Here is a 22,714-nt window from a genome sequence, read left to right on the forward strand (position 1 = left end):
CAACTTCTGATAGAGTTGGAATCCACACTTGTCAGCCTTGAACTATCAGCTCTCATAAAGATTCCCCAGGTCTTCAGTGAACAACGTTTTGAAACTACTATTGACTTTAGATACCTGTATGTTTCTGTGCAAAACCCTTCACGCTGGCTGGAGAATTTAATTAAAATCCTCAAATATATGTCTGTGCAAAACATTCCACGCAGAACCTTTGGTATCACCAGAAAATCACAAACTTTACCACCTGTGATTGCGTTTAGAATTTTACCGAAGAAATTCAACATATGGAAATTTTTATCCCCCCATTTCTATGGTAAAATCTCTAAACCTTAACAAATTCCCTCCTCTGAGCGGAACTGTCATCAACTTCACTGAACAAATTCTCTCCACTGAGCAGAATCTTTCAAATGTTCTCGGTTTTTCGAAAAATCACGAAAGCGACTTTCTTCTTTGCATATTCTAGTTGATAAAGAAAGTCCCCTAGCCCCGTAGGATCTGACTTGTATCCCCCCAAAGTTCTGCTAACACCTAATCCAAAAACTTCCATCATAGGCGTAACTCTTCGACTTTGTGAACTCATTAGGACCGGTCTTGGCTCTCCAGGTTCCTTCAATCGTTACCAAATGCGAGAATATAACAATAAACAAAATGCTTTCGAGCATTTACGAACACCGATAACAAAACAAATTTTCACGTGCGGAAATAAATATTCCGTTTTTGGCCCATAATAGTCAAGTCACTAAATTTGACGTTTGCATCGGTAACCGTGACTACCCCACATTCTTAAAAAAAATCATTTGTTTTCATCATCCTAGATTGATCCCGCGCACTCCCGAACCCGTACGAATTTAACGTTGAAAAATAGAAGCTCGGTTCAGATAAACTTTGCGAACACCCGACCCACTTTGCAACTCACGAAAAAATTATTCCCGAACAACTTGTCAAAAATAGTGTTTCATGAAATATAGGCCCAATGAATCATTTAATGTCTTTCTCAAATTAATGTTTCCAATAGAGGCCCAAACAACGAAAAACCTTAGCCCAAGGAAGTCCACGAAATATACAAGATTTTTATGAACTGTGATAGCTGGCCCAATCAATGAACAGTGAGCCCAAACCAGCGAACAACTTAAAATGACGAGAGATATAGGATTTGTGTTGAGAAGATACTTCCAAAACATTTTGCATCTCTCACCAAGTGGCCCAAACAGACAAAAAACCTAGCTGGACTTTTCCTTTCAGCCGACAACTACCTTGTACAACCCCCACCCACTACCAATCTCTCTAATTTCAGTCGACATCATCAAGATTTCACCCAGCCACCGGAAACCACTATGTTATTCGGGTCCATCGTGTAACATCCATTACTGTAACAACGACAACCACCATAGCAGCCACCACTCATCGGTGAACCGCCGTCAGAATCCACCTTCATTAATCTCAACTAACGAAAGATGACATATCATGAAGAACCAGAACCCATGAAGAAGGTGGGGTTCTTCGGCCAAGTGTTCTTCGTGTACATAGATTCTACAGCAGAACTACACAGACGAATAATGTTCTTCGCTGAGGTTCTTCGATAGGGTTATTCGGCAAACAGTTCTTCGGCCAGAAGGTGGTTCTTCAGCTGGCAGTTCTTCATCTCCTGTTCTTCGTGAACATGGGTTCTTCAGCAAAAGCAACAAGACGAAGAATGTTCTTCGCAAGGAGATTCTTCGGCAAGATATAGTTCTTCGGCTATGGTTCTTTGTAGTGGGGTTTTCGTGAGTGGGAGTGATTCGCTAGTCCAGATCTGAAGAAACCTTAGTGATTCTTAAGCAGCCGCCACCCCTTCAAGAACACAGACGAACTGTTCATCTTTATATCTGACGAAAAACCCATCAAAAGTTGATAATGAATGATGAAAACTTGATATTATAGGTGTGAAACATAAAACCCAACTCTCTTGTACAGTTTGATTCATCTCAGACCTGTCCAGATCTGGTTTTTTTTTCTACTTTACACCATTTTTTACATCTTGAACAAAAACCACAAAAATCACTGGTCAAGAGCACATGTGACTTAGCAAATGGTTAGATTCACTAAGTCAGGTATCATGGCTCTGATACCAATTGTAGGTTTGAGATTGGAACCGAAACCCGTGATTAGTGTGTGATTATGTTCAAAGACGGAAAGATTAGAGACGGATAAAACAACTTTCTTGTATAAATTCGGTAGCATAACATTACAAACCGGCCCGAATACAAGCTAGCCGAACTATACCAAAGGAGCATACATCCGGGGAGAGACCAAATTGTGATCTCTCCCCAGGTCTAAAACATTCAAGTGTTGCAAATGAACAAGGGGTGGTATTTATAGCCACACAGCCTTCACTTGCAAACACACACGGTCAAACGAATAACCCTTTCGTTTGACCACTTCAAACGAGCGGGTCTATACACGTTCGTTTGACCGTTTCACTAACTATTACATAATCAGCATAAAAATGATCTAATCTATTTGAACAACATTGGACACAAAATCTGCACCAACACATACGTTTTGTTTTTTCTTCTAAATTTACACATTAAACCTGTACACTATAAATAATATACAAACTTAACCCTTTAGTTTTTTAATAGGTTTGTTTTATTTCTATTAACTTTCATTCGTTTAGCTTTTTCATAAAAAAATAGATACGTAATTGCTTTTATTTTTTTCTTAATATTTTAATATAAATTTCATTGAATACAAAGTTGTATTACAAATAAAATATTTTTTTATTGTAAACTACATCGAGTACTACCGACCGAACAACATCAATTGGTATCGGCATTACCGGATCGATGTCAGTATTTGTTTTTGAGGTTTTTGATAATATAAAACACATATTGATATCATGTTAAGCATAATACGACTTTATTTTTCACCCGAGTATCAAATGAACCAAACCGATATCAACATAAACATAACATTGGTATCTTAGAAATCAATATTGGTATACGTTTTTATAGCTTTCAATCAATACGAAATACGTGGCGATATCCTTTTGAACGTATCATGACTTTGTTTTTTTGGTTTTATCTTTTAGTTACATAAGACACTATATGTGTCATTAAATAAGTATACATTTCCCAGGCGGCATCGCACATCGCGAGGGTGGAACCTACTACTTTATATATATACATAATATATATATATATATATATATATATATATATATATATATATATATATATATATATATATATATATATATATATATTTACTATAATAAAAGAAACCAACTTTTGGACACGTGTCATTAATTGAAGTTATCATCAAATCTATATTTATCTTATATTAACAAAATAAAAAAAGAAATTAATATTTAATCTTATCATACTTTAATAAAATATTATCCTCAAATCTAAATTGTTTATTTAATATAATGCTTCTTTCTCCTACTTATCTTATATTAAATACATATATATAATAAACTAATATTAAATGTTATCCTAAATTATTAAAAGTATAACTTTTTTTATTATTTGGTATACAAAATTATATTTATTCAAGTCGTGTAAAATGCGAGTTTTGAAAAATATAACTTTTTTTTATTATTTACTATACGAAGATACGTTTATATAACCCGTGTAATACACGAAGTTTTTAAAGATATAACTTTTTATCATTTGCTATGTAAAATTAGATTTATTCAATACGTGTAATACAAAGGGTTTTTAATGATATAATTCTTTTATTATTTATTAGATTTTTCAACCCGACTATACACAGGTTTTTTAAAGATACGACGTTTTTATTATTTAATATACAAAATTACATTTATTTAATATGATTAACAAATGGTTTTTAAAGATATAACTCTTTTTTCAGATCTATTCAACACGTGTAACATATGGGGTTTTTAAAGATGTAATTTTTTTTTTATTATTTGGTAGATTTATTCAACCCGATTATACACGGGTTTTTTAAAGATACGACGTTTTTAGCATTTAGTATCCAAAATTATATTTATTTAATCTGTGTAATACACATGGTTTTTAAAGATATAACTTTTTTTTATTATTTGATATATAAAATTATATTTATTTAACCCGTACAATATACGTGGTTTATAAAAATATAACTTTTTATTATTTAATATATAAAATTACATTTATTCAACCCGTGTAATACACGGGGTTCTAACCTAATGTGTGTGTGTGTGTGTGTGTATATATAGGGGACCGCTAAAATGAAAACCACCTCCAGTTGTAAGAACCATGAGAATTACACCGTACGGGGCGAGTTGGACCAAAATTTTTTTTCAAACAGATTTGTAAAAAAAAATTAAAAAAAAATGTCGTGTGTGTAGTTTTGAGCACCACAAGTTTGTGTTTACGGGTACCGTAAATTTTAAATAAAATTTATGGTACTCGTAAAAACAAACTTGTGGTGCTCAAAAACTGCACTCACGACATTTTTTTTTGAATTTTTTTTACAAATGTGTTTATAATACACATATTTACAGAAGAACAGTACTATTTTCTTTTTCTTTCACTCACAACCTCTAATAACCACTATCTATAACATGGAGGACCCTCTCACAAAATTTGATACACGAGATATGAATGCTTCTAAACCGGTACATCTAAGAGCACACCTATTCAAAAAATGGTCAACAAATAACTAATTCTTACTATGGATGAGCTCGGTACCGGTGCCGAAAGTTGAAAGTACCGTTACCGAAATTCGCCAAAAAATGAATACCGATTAGGTATCGAAAATAATTCGATACGTGAAATTCAGTTCCGGCACCCGGTAACAAATGCTCATCCCTAATCCTAACTTCCCTAACAATTCGATAATTACATAAACTAATATTATTACATATAATAATTATTTAGTCTAAACTGTTGTTCAATCTAACATCTTTTGATATAATATATTAATTTTATTATTTAACTTTGTGGCAGGAGTTATTCCTGATGAGATCAACCATCTTCATCACCTTGAGGTATTGAGTTTACAAAACAACAGCATTGGTGGAAACATTCGGTTCAACATCTCAACACTGAAGAAGTTGGACTTATCTTTGAATATGTTTTCAGGTGAACTCCCTGCTGACATAGGTTACTGGCTTCCGAATCTTCAAGAGTTATACTTGAGCGATAATACATTCCGAGGCACTGTGCCGAGCTCAATTGTCAATGCTTCCAGATTGGCAGTGATTGTATTATCTATGAACTCATTTACCGGTTCCATACCAATTACAATTGGTAGGTTGGAACTACTAGAACGACTATTTTTCGCACAAAATTATTTCACTTATGAGGGCTCAGAGTTAAATTTTTTCACATCACTAACAAATTGCCGAAAGTTGCGAACATTGGTCTTTGCACATAATCCCTTGAAGGCCTTTCTTCCAGCTTCTATTGGTAATCTATCTACATCTCTCCAAATATTTGAAGCAAGTGGATGTGGAATCAAAGGCATTATTCCTAGTGGAATTGGAAACTTGACTAATTTGCAAAGGTTATCTTTGGATATGAATGAATTAAATGGAAGCATTCCAATAACACTTGGGAAACTGCAAAATATTGAGCAGTTGTATCTTGAAAATAACAGATTAGAAGGAGGGATTCCACAAGAACTATGTCTCTTGAAGAACTTAGGGGAGTTATATTTGAGCAAAAACCAGCTCTCAGGAATTATATCATCATGCTTGGGAGATATAAGTTCACTTACATGGTTATTCTTGGATTCAAATACATTAACATCCACAATACCGTTGACTCTGTGGAGCCATAAGTCACTTATAGTCTTAAACTTGTCCTCAAACAACTTAACCGGAAATTTACCGTCAAGTATTGGAAGCTCTATTTCACCTCTTGTCGGATTAGACTTATCAATTAATAGATTGTCGGGCGGCATTCCAAGCAGCATTGGTGGCTACCAAATGCTGAACAATCTCTCATTGGCTCACAACAACCTGCAAGGTTCAATTCCAGAGTCACTTGGGAAGTTAATAAGTCTAGAAATTTTGGACTTATCTCAAAATAATCTATCTGGCATGATCCCCAGATCCTTAGAGACACTCAGGTATTTAGAATACTTAAATCTTTCCTATAATAGGCTACAAGGAGAAATCCCAAGTGGAGGACGCTTTAATAAATTCACAGCTTCATCATTTAGGCATAATAAAGACTTATGTGGTGCACCAAAACTAGAAGTCTTGCCTTGCAGAAACAAACAAAAAGAATCAAGAAATTTGTCTTCTCTAAAGTATATATCACCTATCATTGCAACAATAATTGGATTAGTTGTAGCCATATATTTACTGAGAAGACACAGGAGACTAAGAAAACAAAACAGAACAAATGTGGAGCCGCCATCACTTCTTGAGTGGACAAGAGTATCATATTATGAACTAGTAAGAGCCACAGAATCATTTGATGAAAGCAACTTGATTGGGAATGGGGCTTACGGCTCAGTATTTAAAGGAAAGCTCTCAGATGGGGTAAATGTAGCGGTAAAGGTTTTTAATTTGCTCTCAGAAGGTGCAGTAAAAAGTTTCAATGTTGAATGTGAAGTACTACGCAATATTCGTCATAGAAATCTCGTTAGAATCATTAGCAGTTGCACCAACATGGATTTTAGATGCTTAGTTATGGAATACCTGCCGAATGGTAGCCTTGAGCAGTGGTTGTACTCGCACAACAATCATCTGAGTCTTATACAACGACTGCAAATATTAATAGATGTTGCCTCAGCCCTCGAATATCTACATCATGGTCAACCAACGCCTATTATTCATTGTGATTTAAAACCAAGCAATGTCCTCCTCGATGAAGATATGCAAGCACGTGTTTGTGATTTTGGGATTGCCAAAATATTTGGTGAAGAGGAATTCAGGCTAAGAACTGCAACTTTAGGAACGATAGGATACATGGCACCAGGTATGACTCTTTGTCTAGTAAATTTAATACTTCACAATTCTTTGGCATAAACTCTGTCACACCCCGACCACGTAGAACATACAAAACGTGGCGGAAACGTCGGGGAGTGTTGTAACAGAATCAATTGTTTCAAATCCATGGCAAATGAAGTTTCGTTTTATAAATCAAACATGAAGGTTTATATTGTCTAAACAAGAATCAAAGTGTACATAACATAAATTAACTAGTTCTTGTCTCGTTTTAAGTTACTAAGGCACAGGTCCGCCTAAGTATGTCTTGATAAGTCATATGCATCATCTCCTGAAAACACATGTGAAAATAGGTACGTCAGCATAAAAATGCCTGTGAGATACATTGGTTTTGTGAAAACGGAATTCATGACTTGAGTTTGAGAAAATGTTTAGTCATGAACCTCGTATTTTGCTTTGTCTTGTAAATCATTTGAAAAACGGTAAGATCAAATGATATGTATAAATATGAGAACACTGTATGGTTAAACGGATAACCATGTAAAAATGAGTTTGTATAAGATAAGTCGTTTGTAAAACAATGTCTCGTGAAAAGTGTGTTGTTTGTATAAAATGTCATATGTCTTGAATTGAAATGATTCAAATAACGCTACGATATGTAATACCATACAAACACTTATATATAGGAAGTACCAGCGGCGTATCCACCATGCTTGTATCATATTACACACGCCTCGTTACTTAATCATTTACTCAAACCAAACCATCAAGATGAAATGTTTAACAACGGAAGAAATGTTTATGTATAGTCAAATGTCTATTGTCAACTGTAAATCATGTCAACGGATACAACTGGTTTACACGGTTCAATGGTTACAGACGGTTCATGAAATTAAAGGGGTAAGACGGTTCACATAGTCAAATGGTTACAATGGTTCAAAATGTAGTGTAATGTGTTCATATGCTGGATGAGCATATGCAACAGAAATGCAATGTGAAACAATGTACTACGTATGCACACAATGGGCGTACGTAGCATGAAATGTATTGTGGAGTACAACGGTTCAAAATGTAGTGTAATGTGTTCATATGCTGGATGAGCATATGCAACAGTAATGCAATGTGAAACAATGTACTACGTATGCACACAATGGGCGTACGTAGCATGAAATGTATAGCAATGTACTAAGTACGCACACAATGGGCATACATAGCATAAACACAATGAAATCATGTACTATATATGTACTATCGAACATAGTAGTATATGATGTGAAAACCGGAAAGCATAAAAGTAGCAAGTAGGCACATGTGTTTCACCCCAAAACAGTTTGGAAAACAGTAAAAGAGGGGTTCAATGTACTCACCTGAGATTGCTTTGAATTCCTTGTATAATAACCAGATAATGCTAGAGGTCACGGGATATCAAACGGCACCTAATAGGTAGCTATATTAATATACCGGACCAAAATCGGAAGGATCGGATAGTACGCGGGTTCGTAAACCAAACGAGTATGGAGACTCGTGTAATATGGTTTAACAAGGCCTACATACTAAAATGAAACTTAACCTAAGTGCTTACGGTCCATCACGACCCGTTTAGGTAGCTTATGCTACCTTACGCGTCGTTCGCGTAGAACGCGTCTGGAACGCTTAACATCGTGACCACTAGGTATAACCCCGGAAGGTTACAACTATGGCCACCTAAAGTGTTTGGTCGGATCCTAATGATCGACCAAATGGGTCAGGTTCGAAAGCATAAGCGATTGTTTAGATCGCTTACCTTACGACCCTATATAAGCACTAAACTAAAAGTGACGAGCTAAGCATGTTAGAACATGCTTAACTAAGTTTGAAAACAGGTTTGACATCAAAACAAACGGCTTTGATGCCCACGAGTAGTTTGGTTACAAAATATGCAAGAATGCACATTTTGGTCGAAACTACGACTCGTCACTGAGCCTAGATAACGTGGTGATCAGTAGGTATAGTCACTACGGACTATAACCATCGTGATCACGCTCACGTTATGAAGTTCCATGAACTTCGCATCGACCATAAGCTGGTCAATGCAGAAAGTCAACAAAACGTTGACTTTCGGACTCGAAAAGCGAATAAAAGAGCGAAAGAAGACTTACGGAGGGTCCCCGAGTGCTAATCAAGACCAAATAGCTCAGGTATGAAACAATGGTTTCAACTTAGAGCTCTAAGATCTGATTTTGTGAATTTTACACTAAAGGGGGGGGGTATTTATAGGAAAAGTGGAACCGTTAGGATCGTTTTATCGAATATCGTGCCTTGATCTCGTGCGTACATGTGTCCAAGTGGATAAGTTCAGTGAACTTGACCCTTGGCTCTTCATTGGGTGAAAAGGCATCGCCTCTTGATCGAACGAAAGGCCAGATTCTGCATTAAATGCAAAATCTTCTGTCAGACATGTTCACGCGGCCCGCCTCATGTTTTGGGCAATCCTTACGCGGGCCGCCTGGCCCCTCTGATCTGCACCACTTGCAGAATTTACACTTTTGGTCCCTGTTGCGTGTTTAAGCTATTTCCAGCCCTTCTAAGACCTGTAAAGCCATCTTTAAGGCCCTAAAATGATGCCTAAACATTGTGGACATGAAACATGCCCAAAAATATGTCGGATGTCGGTTCGTTTGGCCGTACGATCGCGATGTTCGCTTAATTACGACGGAATGCGCATAAGCGTGAAAGACGATCCAAATGACGCGACGAATGGATTTTTCTCATGCCAAACACTAAGGCATAATATAAGGATGCTTACATAAATTTTTGGATCTCCGGATGTATTCAGAACGTAAGTTATGCGCGAAAGTGCAAACTTGTGCACTTTTTGACACTTTTAGTCCCTGAATGATCCAAAAGTTTGTTTTAGCATACCAAACCCCTCAAAGCCTATTTCGAAGCTATGTAAAGGATATTTATGGTATGTTTAACTTATGGACATGTTCCGGAATGTTCGTTACAGTTCAAATTGGCATACTTTCGCAGTTTGTCAAGTTTAGTCCCTGTAAGCGAATTAGCTTGTTTTTGCCATACCAAAGCCTTCAAAACTTATTTCTAAGTTATGTAAAGGTTATTTAAGGTATGTTGAGTATATGTTGATGTTCCGGAGTATTTGTCGCATTAAACTGAGTACGTTTACGCACCAGTTTGCGTATAATGCTCCAGAAAGCGATGTAGAGTTTGAAATTGAACAATAATTGATATGTGCAAAACATACACATATTTATACAAGATCCCAAGTATGAAATACAATATTTCATCGGCTTGGTATTTGTTTGATGGTCGCGGTGACATAGGTGTCACAGTCTCCCCTACTTTAGGAAATTTCGTCCCGAAATTTATTCGTAGGAGTCTATTTGTGAATTTGCCAAATAACCACCAATGATATGTAAGGCAATATCTTGTCATTTCCTTAACGGTCATTCTTCTGAAACGAAAATGAACAGACGGGTCATTTTCAATGGTTGCTTCATCAGAATTGGAAATGAAGGATTACACAACGGATATTCATTTCCTCAACGGAAAATCTTCAGAAACGAAAATGAACAAACGGGGTCATCTTCAACGGTTGCTTCCTCAGAGTTGGAAATGAAGTATTACACAACGGATATTCATTTCCTCAACGGATAATCTTCAGAAACGAAAATGAACTAACTGGGTCATCTTCAACGGTTGCTTCCTCAGGGTTGGAAATGAAGGATTACACAACGGATATTCATTTCCTCAACGGATAATCTTCAGAAACGAAAATGAACAAACGGGGTCATCTTCAACGGTTGCTTCCTCAGAGTTGGAAATGAAGTATTTCACAACGGATATTCATTTCCTCAACGGATAATCTTCAGAAACGAAAATGAACAAACGGGGTCATCTTCAACGGTTGTTTCCTCAGAGTTGGAAATGAAGGATTACACAACGGATATTCATTTCCTCAACGGATAATCTTCAGAAACGAAAATGAACAAACGGGGTCATCTTCAACGGTTGCTTCCTCAGAGATGGAAATGAAGTATTACACAACGGATATTCATTTCCTTAACGGATAATCTTCAGAAACGAAAATGAACTAACGGAGTCATTTTCCTCGACGGGTATTCTTCAGATTTGGAAATGAAGGATAAACGGATATTCATTTCCTCAACGGATATTCTTCAGAAGTGAAAAATGAATAGCTAGTTCATTTTTCCTCAACGGATGCTTCATCAGAATTGGAAATGAATAGGGTTAACTCTAGACACATGACAAAACTTGCTGTGATTTCTGTGCACTAAATTCCATAATTATGTATGCATCCATAATTACGTAATCCCTTGCACAGTCCGCACAGTTTGTTTTGTAATGTTTTGGGGAAGGATATCAGACTTGTGATGAGGGTGATTAGACTTCCATCGGTTCCTTTTTAATTAGATCGACAGGGGATCTTCTTATTCAGGCCACCAAGGAGTCCCTTCAGCTATATCATCACATGATATCCCTAGCTAGATTTTTGGATGAATCTGTTTAGCTAGACCAGTCAAGGGGTCTAATTATGAAGTAGTACTTTATAATCCGTGGGACTTAACTATATCATAGAAGTCCATTGAGGATTTTAAGTAATACCTTTGGGTATCCTACTATGAATCTCTTGTACACCGATATGTAAGATTCTACGAGGATTTGGATAACATGATTTGGATCACACAACAACACATAAGGAAACACATAAGCACATAGTCACATAATTGTTTAACTTGATTATAATTTGTTATTAACTTGTTATTGATTGAATACGGATATGGAAACCAATCGACGGGTCTCAATGTTCACTGGAATCTATCTGAAAAGATAGACAGATTTCCCAAAATTCGATTTTTGATTACGAAGAATCACCTCATTCGAATGAAGGTATACAACAATCAAAGATTTACTGGAAATCCTTAGGCACCCTATCACGGGTTTATAGTGGTACCTTGGGTATTCCTCTTGTGTTGTAACCTGCGCTTTGTACTTCGTTTCCTTAGAATAAACGGGTACTTAGGAATTTCGTGGAAGACGTAAGCGATTACTGAATGGGAGAATTTTGGGGGTAGTTTGTCCTTCAAGGAATACGGTTTCTTGATTGTCGGTATTGTAAAGGGATATGTCGATTATACATGTAACCACACAAATATATTGCAATGTAAGTGAAAGATTTATTTATAACCAACGATATCAACTGTTCCTTGGATCTTGACAACAAAAGAAACTAATACATAAGACATGATTATTTCTAAACGATGTTGTCTTCTAGTCAGTCAGTTGCTCATCCTTGTGCTGGATTTGCATTAGCAAGCTTTGGGCAATTTCTTCGGAAATGACCCATCTCGCCACAGTTGAAACAAGAACCTGGTAGGAAACGACCTTGAGCGGGATTGTTGCCAGCTTGGTTTGGAGCAGCTGCAGCTGGGCAGATTCTTGTTGTATGGCCTATGAGTCCACAAGTTTGGCATTTGCGGCACTGTACATTGGCGTGATGATGGAGGCTACATTGGTTGCACAAGGGTGCAGTTCCATTGTATGGTTTTCTAGCAGGGGGTTGAGCTGGTTGGTTGGGGACGGCTTGACCATTGTGAGCGACCATGGCGAAGTTCTGAGAAGCCTTTCGCTTCTTTGACTTCTTAGAGGACTCAGTCTGTTCATCCATGGTCTTTGATTCCTCGATTGGGTTCGATTCCCCGACCGGTTTCTTGTCACCTTTTCGGAAAAGTTTACCTTTCCTGATCTTTGATTCAGTCAAGGTTGCAGATAGCTCAATGGCCTGTCTAACTGTAGTAGGGTTGCTACCAGTCACAATGTCTTGTATCGAGTCAGGGAGGCCATCAATGTACTTTTCGATCGCTTTATCCAAAGGTGTTACCATATCCGGGCATAACAAACTGAGCTCCTCATAACGGTCCGTGTAGGCTCGATGCTCACCGCTAACTTGTTTAAGATCGTCGAACTCTTTTTCCAAAGCCCTGATCTCGTGACGAGGACAGAATTCCTTCATCATCAGAGCTCGAAGCTCTTGCCATGTTTGAGCCAGTGCCACATCGGCACCCCTATCTCTCATCACACCATTCCACCATGTCAAAGCTCGTTTCTCAAAGACGCTAGATGCGAATTCTACCTTTCGCTCGTTTGGACATTGAACATGTCTGAAAGTGTTCTCTAAACTCTCGAACCATTGCAGAAGTGCAGTCGCTCCTTGAGATCCAGAAAACTTTGATGGCTTAGCCGAGTTGAACGTCTTGAAGTTGCAGGGGGCGTTATGGTTGTTGTTGGCTTGGTTCCATTGAGCAAAGAGGTTTGGGAATTGAGCAGCCATCTGCTGCGCAATGATCTCTGCTAGTTCTGCAGTCGCTATCTGGTTTTCGCGTCGAGGAGGCATTCTAAATGAGAGACAAGAAAGGAAACAAATGAAAAGGCATTGGGTAAGAATAGGATGTTACAATTACCGGCCATAATCATGGTTGATGGTCATTTGTTTTGAATACACGAAGCAAACAAACAATACCAAGGCTGAATCAAAGCAAATAGATCCTCATAGTGTATCGCGAAGACATGCTCGCCTATAAGTGGACACTCACCCCAAGAGTTCCCAGGTAAGAGTGACTGGTCCGATTATGTGGATTTGTACGAACACTCTAACCTTAGACAGAAAACCCAGGGTACAGGCATCCACTCTTCCAGTTTGCACGTGTTCACACTATTTAGGACCCAAAACTTTGACGAGAGTTTTGAAAATTCAACGGGGTTCAAAACCTTATAACAGAGGGTTCAAAACCTTACAATAGAGGGTTCAAAACCTAGTAATTAATCATCCTAGAACAGATGATTAGTTTTCAAAGCGGTTTGAAATTTATGTTCTTGTTGTGGTCGTCGCCTAAGGATAGGCGACGGTATTGTTTTATGACTAAACGCAAGTAAACTTGCGTTAGGGTCCTAGGAAGGTTATAGACTAGGTCAAAGCATTACTAATAACCTAATTCCCTATAACCATTGGCTCTGATACCATCTTTTCTGTCACACCCCGACCACGTAGAACATACAAAACGTGGCGGAAACGTCGGGGAGTGTTGTAACAGAATCAATTGTTTCAAATCCATGGCAAATGAAGTTTCGTTTTATAAATCAAACATGAAGGTTTATATTGTCTAAACAAGAATCAAAGTGTACATAACATAAATTAACTAGTTCTTGTCTCGTTTTAAGTTACTAAGGCACAGGTCCGCCTAAGTATGTCTTGATAAGTCATATGCATCATCTCCTGAAAACACATGTGAAAATAGGTACGTCAGCATAAAAATGCCTGTGAGATACATTGGTTTTGTGAAAACGGAATTCATGACTTGAGTTTGAGAAAATGTTTAGTCATGAACCTCGTATTTTGCTTTGTCTTGTAAATCATTTGAAAAACGGTAAGATCAAATGATATGTATAAATATGAGAACACTGTATGGTTAAACGGATAACCATGTAAAAATGAGTTTGTATAAGATAAGTCGTTTGTAAAACAATGTCTCGTGAAAAGTGTGTTGTTTGTATAAAATGTCATATGTCTTGAATTGAAATGATTCAAATAACGCTACGATATGTAATACCATACAAACACTTATATATAGGAAGTACCAGCGGCGTATCCACCATGCTTGTATCATATTACACACGCCTCGTTACTTAATCATTTACTCAAACCAAACCATCAAGATGAAATGTTTAACAACGGAAGAAATGTTTATGTATAGTCAAATGTCTATTGTCAACTGTAAATCATGTCAACGGATACAACTGGTTTACACGGTTCAATGGTTACAGACGGTTCATGAAATTAAAGGGGTAAGACGGTTCACATAGTCAAATGGTTACAATGGTTCAAAATGTAGTGTAATGTGTTCATATGCTGGATGAGCATATGCAACAGAAATGCAATGTGAAACAATGTACTACGTATGCACACAATGGGCGTACGTAGCATGAAATGTATTGTGGAGTACAACGGTTCAAAATGTAGTGTAATGTGTTCATATGCTGGATGAGCATATGCAACAGTAATGCAATGTGAAACAATGTACTACGTATGCACACAATGGGCGTACGTAGCATGAAATGTATAGCAATGTACTAAGTACGCACACAATGGGCATACATAGCATAAACACAATGAAATCATGTACTATATATGTACTATCGAACATAGTAGTATATGATGTGAAAACCGGAAAGCATAAAAGTAGCAAGTAGGCACATGTGTTTCACCCCAAAACAGTTTGGAAAACACGAGGGGTTCAATGTACTCACCTGAGATTGCTTTGAATTCCTTGTATAATAACCAGATAATGCTAGAGGTCACGGGATATCAAACGGCACCTAATAGGTAGCTATATTAATATACCGGACCAAAATCGGAAGGATCGGATAGTACGCGGGTTCGTAAACCAAACGAGTATGGAGACTCGTGTAATATGGTTTAACAAGGCCTACATACTAAAATGAAACTTAACCTAAGTGCTTACGGTCCATCACGACCCGTTTAGGTAGCTTATGCTACCTTACGCGTCGTTCGCGTAGAACGCGTCTGGAACGCTTAACATCGTGACCACTAGGTATAACCCCGGAAGGTTACAACTATGGCCACCTAAAGTGTTTGGTCGGATCCTAATGATCGACCAAATGGGTCAGGTTCGAAAGCATAAGCGATTGTTTAGATCGCTTACCTTACGACCCTATATAAGCACTAAACTAAAAGTGACGAGCTAAGCATGTTAGAACATGCTTAACTAAGTTTGAAAACAGGTTTGACATCAAAACAAACGGCTTTGATGCCCACGAGTAGTTTGGTTACAAAATATGCAAGAATGCACATTTTGGTCGAAACTACGACTCGTCACTGAGCCTAGATAACGTGGTGATCAGTAGGTATAGTCACTACGGACTATAACCATCGTGATCACGCTCACGTTATGAAGTTCCATGAACTTCGCATCGACCATAAGCTGGTCAATGCAGAAAGTCAACAAAACGTTGACTTTCGGACTCGAAAAGCGAATAAAAGAGCGAAAGAAGACTTACGGAGGGTCCCCGAGTGCTAATCAAGACCAAATAGCTCAGGTATGAAACAATGGTTTCAACTTAGAGCTCTAAGATCTGATTTTGTGAATTTTACACTAAAGGGGGGGGGTATTTATAGGAAAAGTGGAACCGTTAGGATCGTTTTATCGAATATCGTGCCTTGATCTCGTGCGTACATGTGTCCAAGTGGATAAGTTCAGTGAACTTGACCCTTGGCTCTTCATTGGGTGAAAAGGCATCGCCTCTTGATCGAACGAAAGGCCAGATTCTGCATTAAATGCAAAATCTTCTGTCAGACATGTTCACGCGGCCCGCCTCATGTTTTGGGCAATCCTTACGCGGGCCGCCTGGCCCCTCTGATCTGCACCACTTGCAGAATTTACACTTTTGGTCCCTGTTGCGTGTTTAAGCTATTTCCAGCCCTTCTAAGACCTGTAAAGCCATCTTTAAGGCCCTAAAATGATGCCTAAACATTGTGGACATGAAACATGCCCAAAAATATGTCGGATGTCGGTTCGTTTGGCCGTACGATCGCGATGTTCGCTTAATTACGACGGAATGCGCATAAGCGTGAAAGACGATCCAAATGACGCGACGAATGGATTTTTCTCATGCCAAACACTAAGGCATAATATAAGGATGCTTACATAAATTTTTGGATCTCCGGATGTATTCAGAACGTAAGTTATGCGCGAAAGTGCAAACTTGTGCACTTTTTGACACTTTTAGTCCCTGAATGATCCAAAAGTTTGTTTTAGCATACCAAACCCCTCAAAGCCTATTTCTAAGCTATGTAAAGGATATTTATGGTATGTTTAACTTATGGACATGTTCCGGAATGTTCGTTACAGTTCAAATTGGCATACTTTCGCAGTTTGTCAAGTTTAGTCCCTGTAAGCGAATTAGCTTGTTTTTGCCATACCAAAGCCTTCAAAACTTATTTCTAAGTTATGTAAAGGTTATTTAAGGTATGTTGAGTATATGTTGATGTTCCGGAGTATTTGTCGCATTAAACTGAGTACGTTTACGCACCAGTTTGCGTATAATGCTCCAGAAAGCGATGTAGAGTTTGAAATTGAACAATAATTGATATGTGCAAAACATACACATATTTATACAAGATCCCAAGTATGAAATACAATATTTCATCGGCTTGGTATTTGTTTGATGGTCGCGGTGACATAGGTGTCACAAACTCTTCTCTAGTATCTACCTTTTAATTGGGGATTTTTTACCAGTTGTCTTTGAATATTATCTCTATACATTTTTAACAATGAACTTTTTTTTTCTTTTATGCACTTATAAGGAAGCTTATATGCCTTGAATTATGATTTTGTGAATTCCCATGAAAATCTAAGAACTAAAGTGAAAAAGACATATTTACTATAGTGTTATATAAACTCTTTTCACTATTGTTTTTTCATAAAATATTCCAAAGGAATCAGGCTTTTTAAGTGCATGCTTCCCAATGCAAGATTGTATACTTCATAGTTAGGCTTGCAGTGAAATGTCCACAAGCAGTAACCATGAAAAGTTTTCTTAAAAAGAAACAGTGATATTTGGTAGATTTAAATGAATTAACAGCTTTTAATATGCTATTATGCCATGTATAGAATATGGGATGGAAGGAATAGTGTCACCAGGAAGCGATGTCTATAGTTTCGGCATTCTGTTGTTGGAAACGTTCACCAGGAAGAAGCCTACAGAAGAAATGTTTAGTGGTGAGGTAAGTTTGCGTAGCTGGGTTTTTGAAGCAACACAACTTTCAGTTTTTGAAGTTGTTGATAAAGATTTGATCAACGAGCATTTATATACTAAGCAAGAATCGTTGGCATCTATTTTCAATCTAGCAATGGATTGCACTTTTGAATCATCTTCTTTGAGGATAAACATGAAAGAAACTGTGACTAGGCTTTGCAAAATTCAGAAGAATTTCCTAACAAATAATTAGTGTATCTTCTAGGCTTCTAGCTATGAACTTTTATTAACTTTCAAGTGTTTTGTACTTGGAACATTTCCTGAAATACAATGTACCAATATCAAAATGTTGTTTTTCATATGTAATGTGACAAACTTACATTTCTTGTATTGTGCATTCGTGGGAAATTCATCACAAATATGTTGGAAGTTGCAATATTTTTTTTGGATCATAGGTTTTCATAGGACTTTGATCACTTTTCTAGTTTCCTAGTAGTGGTGTTATGTTGAAATGCTATTTGAGGATACCAAGATAGCCTACTGCCAAATTTTGATGTTATATGATGATTTTTCAACAAAGTGAGAAGTGAAATTAATAGATGTAGTAGTGAATGAATCCTGAGCGTTGCAGCGTGGGGGTTGGAATTTGTAAGGCTCAATTACGGAAATTTGTACATCAGTAACTCCACAAAAGTCAAAACACCGTTAAAAATAAACATATCGTAGCGGTAAATCCGGAAGTTTATAAACATCGTATATTAAAAGTTGTCACATGAAAACAAAAACAAAACAAAAAAAAAACAGTAAAGAGACGAAAGACTTGTAACAATCGGTTCCAACTACTTGTTCGTTAGTATTCACCCATGAGGAAAAAAAACAAGCCAAAACAACCTTTGTCCGTTGACTTTATTCTATACGGACCGTATAAGGTTATACGGCACGTATACACCATCTGAAAATAAAATTTTACCACTCCCTAAATAAATCCTCAACAAAACCATGACGAACCTATTTGCCCCTTTGTTTCCTCGTTGCCACGTCAGCCTCTTGAAACCTTGCCCTTCTAATTGTCGTACTCGAATTGGGCTTTTAATTCTTTCTTGCTTCAACCACGGCCCAAGATCCCAACCCACAGATTAACTATTGGCCTAGGTTTCAAATTTCCAAAAGGAGTGAATTGCAAGTTTTGTCCTTTATTTTTATATCAAATTGCAGGCGGTGTCCTTTGTCTTTAAAATTGATGAGTTTTGTACTTAATGTTTCAAAATGTTGCATGTTATGTCCTTTATACCTAACCCAGTTAATTTTTTTTAGTTAAATGAGATCATATGCATATCACATGAGAGTAGATCTGTCTTTTCCACTCACCTCTCTGTTCTCCCCCCAAATTAAATAACCCAAACACAAATTCGTTTGCCACCCTAAATTTCCCCTTTTCTTTCCTAGTTTCCACCACCACCTACCACCACAATCCACCACCATCACCTGCCACCGCAACCACCCACCATCTAATTATAAGAAATTTTGATCAAGGTCAACTGTACATCAAGAGGTGGGGAGATTCGATTAGGAGGATAGTTGTATCACATTATAAGGAATTTTGATTTTGATCAAAATTATAGTTCTTTTCTCCTCTCGAGCAAAACATTTGAGCAGCTTATGGAAAGTTGGAGTTGTGCGCCTCTTATGAATAATCACTTCTCTAAGTCCAATTTTCTATTCCAATTAGACATCTCTCAACATCACTCTCTTCAAATGCACAAAAAATCTCACTTATTTTGAGCAACATAGTTACAAGAGATACGAACAGGTGCAAATAGCTGCTATTAAGGTTCTGGGTAATATATATCTTCTATCTTATGCGTACAAACACAGAGATGTAGAAATCAGTACTTATTGCGTACACATCTTCAGACGTGTACCCATTGCTCATTTAATCAAATTAATGAAATTTCCTAGAAAATAGGTGTTTTCAAGCCAACCATAATACTCATCAGAAAACTTATGGCTAAATAGAAAATAATTACTTGTAGGTTTTTTCCATGGATATTTGATTGAAAAAAGCCAAAGATTATTGTTGGGATTGAACCCTATCAGAGGAACAGATAATTAAAGCCAAAACTGGATCAGAGCAGTGGATCCAGAATAAGCAGATGTTTACATAGAAGTCTCTCCCCTTGAAAGTGATTACAACAACTAATGACCTCCTATCTACTGATCTTGCAAAGTGCTGACCTACAACTGCTGCTCAAGTAAAGATCTGATGGAAGACTAGAGTCCTGCTGATTCAATCTACTGCCTTGAGTCAAGCACTGCTGATCCGGACAAGTGCTGCTGGGTTCACAGCAGTAGAAGGTTGCAGCAGCTGTTCTAAAGTCTGTTTTGTAATAGAATGTATTAGCAGTAGTTAACACAAGCAGTGTCTGTATAGATCAGAGGTTAGAGTTTGTTAGGAGGTTAGATGTCACTTTCATGGTGACGTCAGCTAAGATGCTCAGTAGTTTGAAAGTGCCTATAAATAGTACAGTACTTTGTACTGTTCTATTAGCTCTTTTGCATCATTCGTCTTCTTTGCACGAACAAACAACTGAGCTCTGGCTGAGGGGGAGTTTGCATTCATTCATCAATCATTGTAATCGTTGTTGAAATAAATTCAATCTTTCGGTTCATTGTGTAAAGATGTTTGATCAAAGTATTACTCTCGTTTAATTGTATGCAAAGTTTGTTTTCATCTTATTTCCGCTGCACACTCATCCACTTTCATCTTAATTTCAAACACAAAATACAATCAAAATCAAACTCAGATCCAACAATTGGTATCAGAGCTAGAACAGTCAAATTTGATTTAACAATCATTTTGACGTAAATAGTTCAGCTCAAAACAGTTGATACTGATCGTTTGTTCGTCGTTGAAAAACAGAGTAAGGATTAATCACCATTAAAGTTGATTTCTCAGTATCTGTAAAACAACAAGAATGATGTCACAATCTCAGGACGATAAAAACAACATCGGCTCGCTTTTTAAACCACCTATGCTAAAAAGAAATGAGTACAACATCTGGCAGAGGAGGATGGGTCACATCCTCGCTCAACAAAGCACAGGTTGTTGGAGGTCTGTCGTCTTTGGTCCCCATGTTCCTACAGTGCCAAGCGCTGAAGATGCCAAAGCATCTGTTCCAAAACCTATTGAAAATTATACCGAAACCGATTTTCAAAGGATTGAACTAGATGCTAAAGCATTTAGCATCATAGCATCAGCGCTGCCCAATGAGATATATGCTGGACTGTTACATTGTAACAGTGCCAAAGAATTGTGGGACGCGCTTAAGGAACAATTTGGAGGTACCGAAGAAGTCATAGAAAACAATAGGGAAATCCTGAACCAACAGTATGAAACATTTTGTCATGTTAAAGGTGAATCACTGACGCAACAATTTGAGCGTTTCAGTTGTCTCATCAGTAAACTGAGGCTTGTTAAAACCACTTTTACAAACTAAACTCAAAACAGCAGGTTCCTCAGGTCACTGCCAGAAAAATGGGACACCATAGCTTTTGTCACCCGAAACTCACCTGAGTTCAAGGATCTGACCTTGACCCAACTCCATGGTCGACTCCTGACCTACGAAAGGGAGTTGAACCAGAAAAGGAAGTTACAAGAGTCAGGAAAAACCGTTGATGATTATACATTCGGTAACACTGCTCTTTTGGGTCAAGAAGAATCTGGGAGTAGTGGTAAGGATCAGGGTTATGATCACTTCATTGACATAACTGCTGGTGCAAATTTTAACAACCCTGATCCTCACCCTACAAGTTATGCATTCACTGCAAATGAAAACCAGATGTCGGACAATCTAAGCTTTGAACTCAATGATCTACAGCATTTTGACCCCACTGATTTAGAGGAAATGGACATCCTGCATCAACTGGCCTTGCTAAGTGTTAGAACTAGCAAATTTTATAAATGAACAGGGCGAAAATTCCCAGGGTTGCATGGGAATCTAAGGGTTGGGTTGGATAAATCGAAAATCAAGTGCTACAAGTGTAATAGGTTAGGACACTTTGCTAGGGAATGTAGGAGTCAAACTGTTGTCCCCATAGTCACTCATCCTAGTTCAAACCCTAGACCTCAAAATCAAAACACTGTGCATTATGCCCAATATGCCCCAGCAGCACAAGTGAACACTGCTCACTATGCTGTTGGCCCTGTGCCAGTGCATTATGTCCAAACAGCTGCTCCACAGATCCAATATGTTCAAACCCCTGTCCCTCAGGCACAAGTGCAACCTGCACCTCAAACCACTGCTCCAGCAGCAGTACAACCAGATCAACAAAGCTTTTTCACTCAAGGGTTTGTTGACTGGAGCAGTATGCCTGAAGACCTTAGTGATGAAAATTTTGCACTCTATGCTTCCAATGTTTCTTCTCATGATGAATTTTGTTTAATGGCATTAGAGTCAATACAGGAGGGTGTTGAATCTGAAGAGGAACATCTAGTTTCTGAAACAGTGGATGAGGTGATTGAAGCAGTGGTTACTGCTGTGGCTGATGAAGTACTGTTGGGAGAAAGTTCAGGCACCCTGATTGAACCACTGACAGATCCGTGGTCAGAAGAAGAAAAGGCAGGTGAGAAAGAAGAGAGAGCCGAAGATGAGGAAAATCCTCAATGTGATTGTGCAATGATGGCTGCTGCAAAGGTATCACCTCAAGTTCTTGAAAAACTGTGTTCTGACAATTGCATTATTGCTTTTGCTAACATCAAAGAGGTGAATGAAAACCTTCGTGATAAAATCTTATCTGATGAAGTCAAATTTGAAAGATCTCTAAAAGAACTTAAAAACAAATTGGCTGAAAAAGAGAAAGAGATTATCAGCATGAAAGAAGAGCAAAGCATAACCAAAACCCAACTCCAAACCCTGGTAGAAAAATACCAAGGTTGCAAAAAGGAGTTAGAATCCACCCAGATCACATGTGAGAGATGGGTGGAATCATGCAAAGGGTATGAGGTTATGCTTGAGAAACAGATAAAAAGCAATG

At 37.7% G+C, this 22,714-nt stretch overlaps 1 protein-coding gene across 1 annotated transcript; it reads left to right on the forward strand.

The window, feature by feature from the left end:
• The first annotated feature begins 1,451 nt into the window (after positions 1 to 1,451).
• Positions 1,452 to 17,933, forward strand: LOC110934000 (receptor kinase-like protein Xa21). Its single transcript, XM_022177197.2, has 4 exons — positions 1,452 to 1,568; positions 1,671 to 1,770; positions 4,935 to 6,917; positions 17,596 to 17,933. The coding sequence occupies exons 1-4, from the start codon at positions 1,452 to 1,454 to the stop codon at positions 17,931 to 17,933; spliced, it is 2,538 nt and encodes an 845-aa protein (XP_022032889.2).
• Positions 17,934 to 22,714: the final 4,781 nt, after the last annotated feature.

The sequence above is a fragment of the Helianthus annuus genome, chromosome 4 (genome assembly GCF_002127325.2).
Source record: "Helianthus annuus cultivar XRQ/B chromosome 4, HanXRQr2.0-SUNRISE, whole genome shotgun sequence".
NCBI classification, from domain to species: domain Eukaryota; kingdom Viridiplantae; phylum Streptophyta; class Magnoliopsida; order Asterales; family Asteraceae; genus Helianthus; species Helianthus annuus.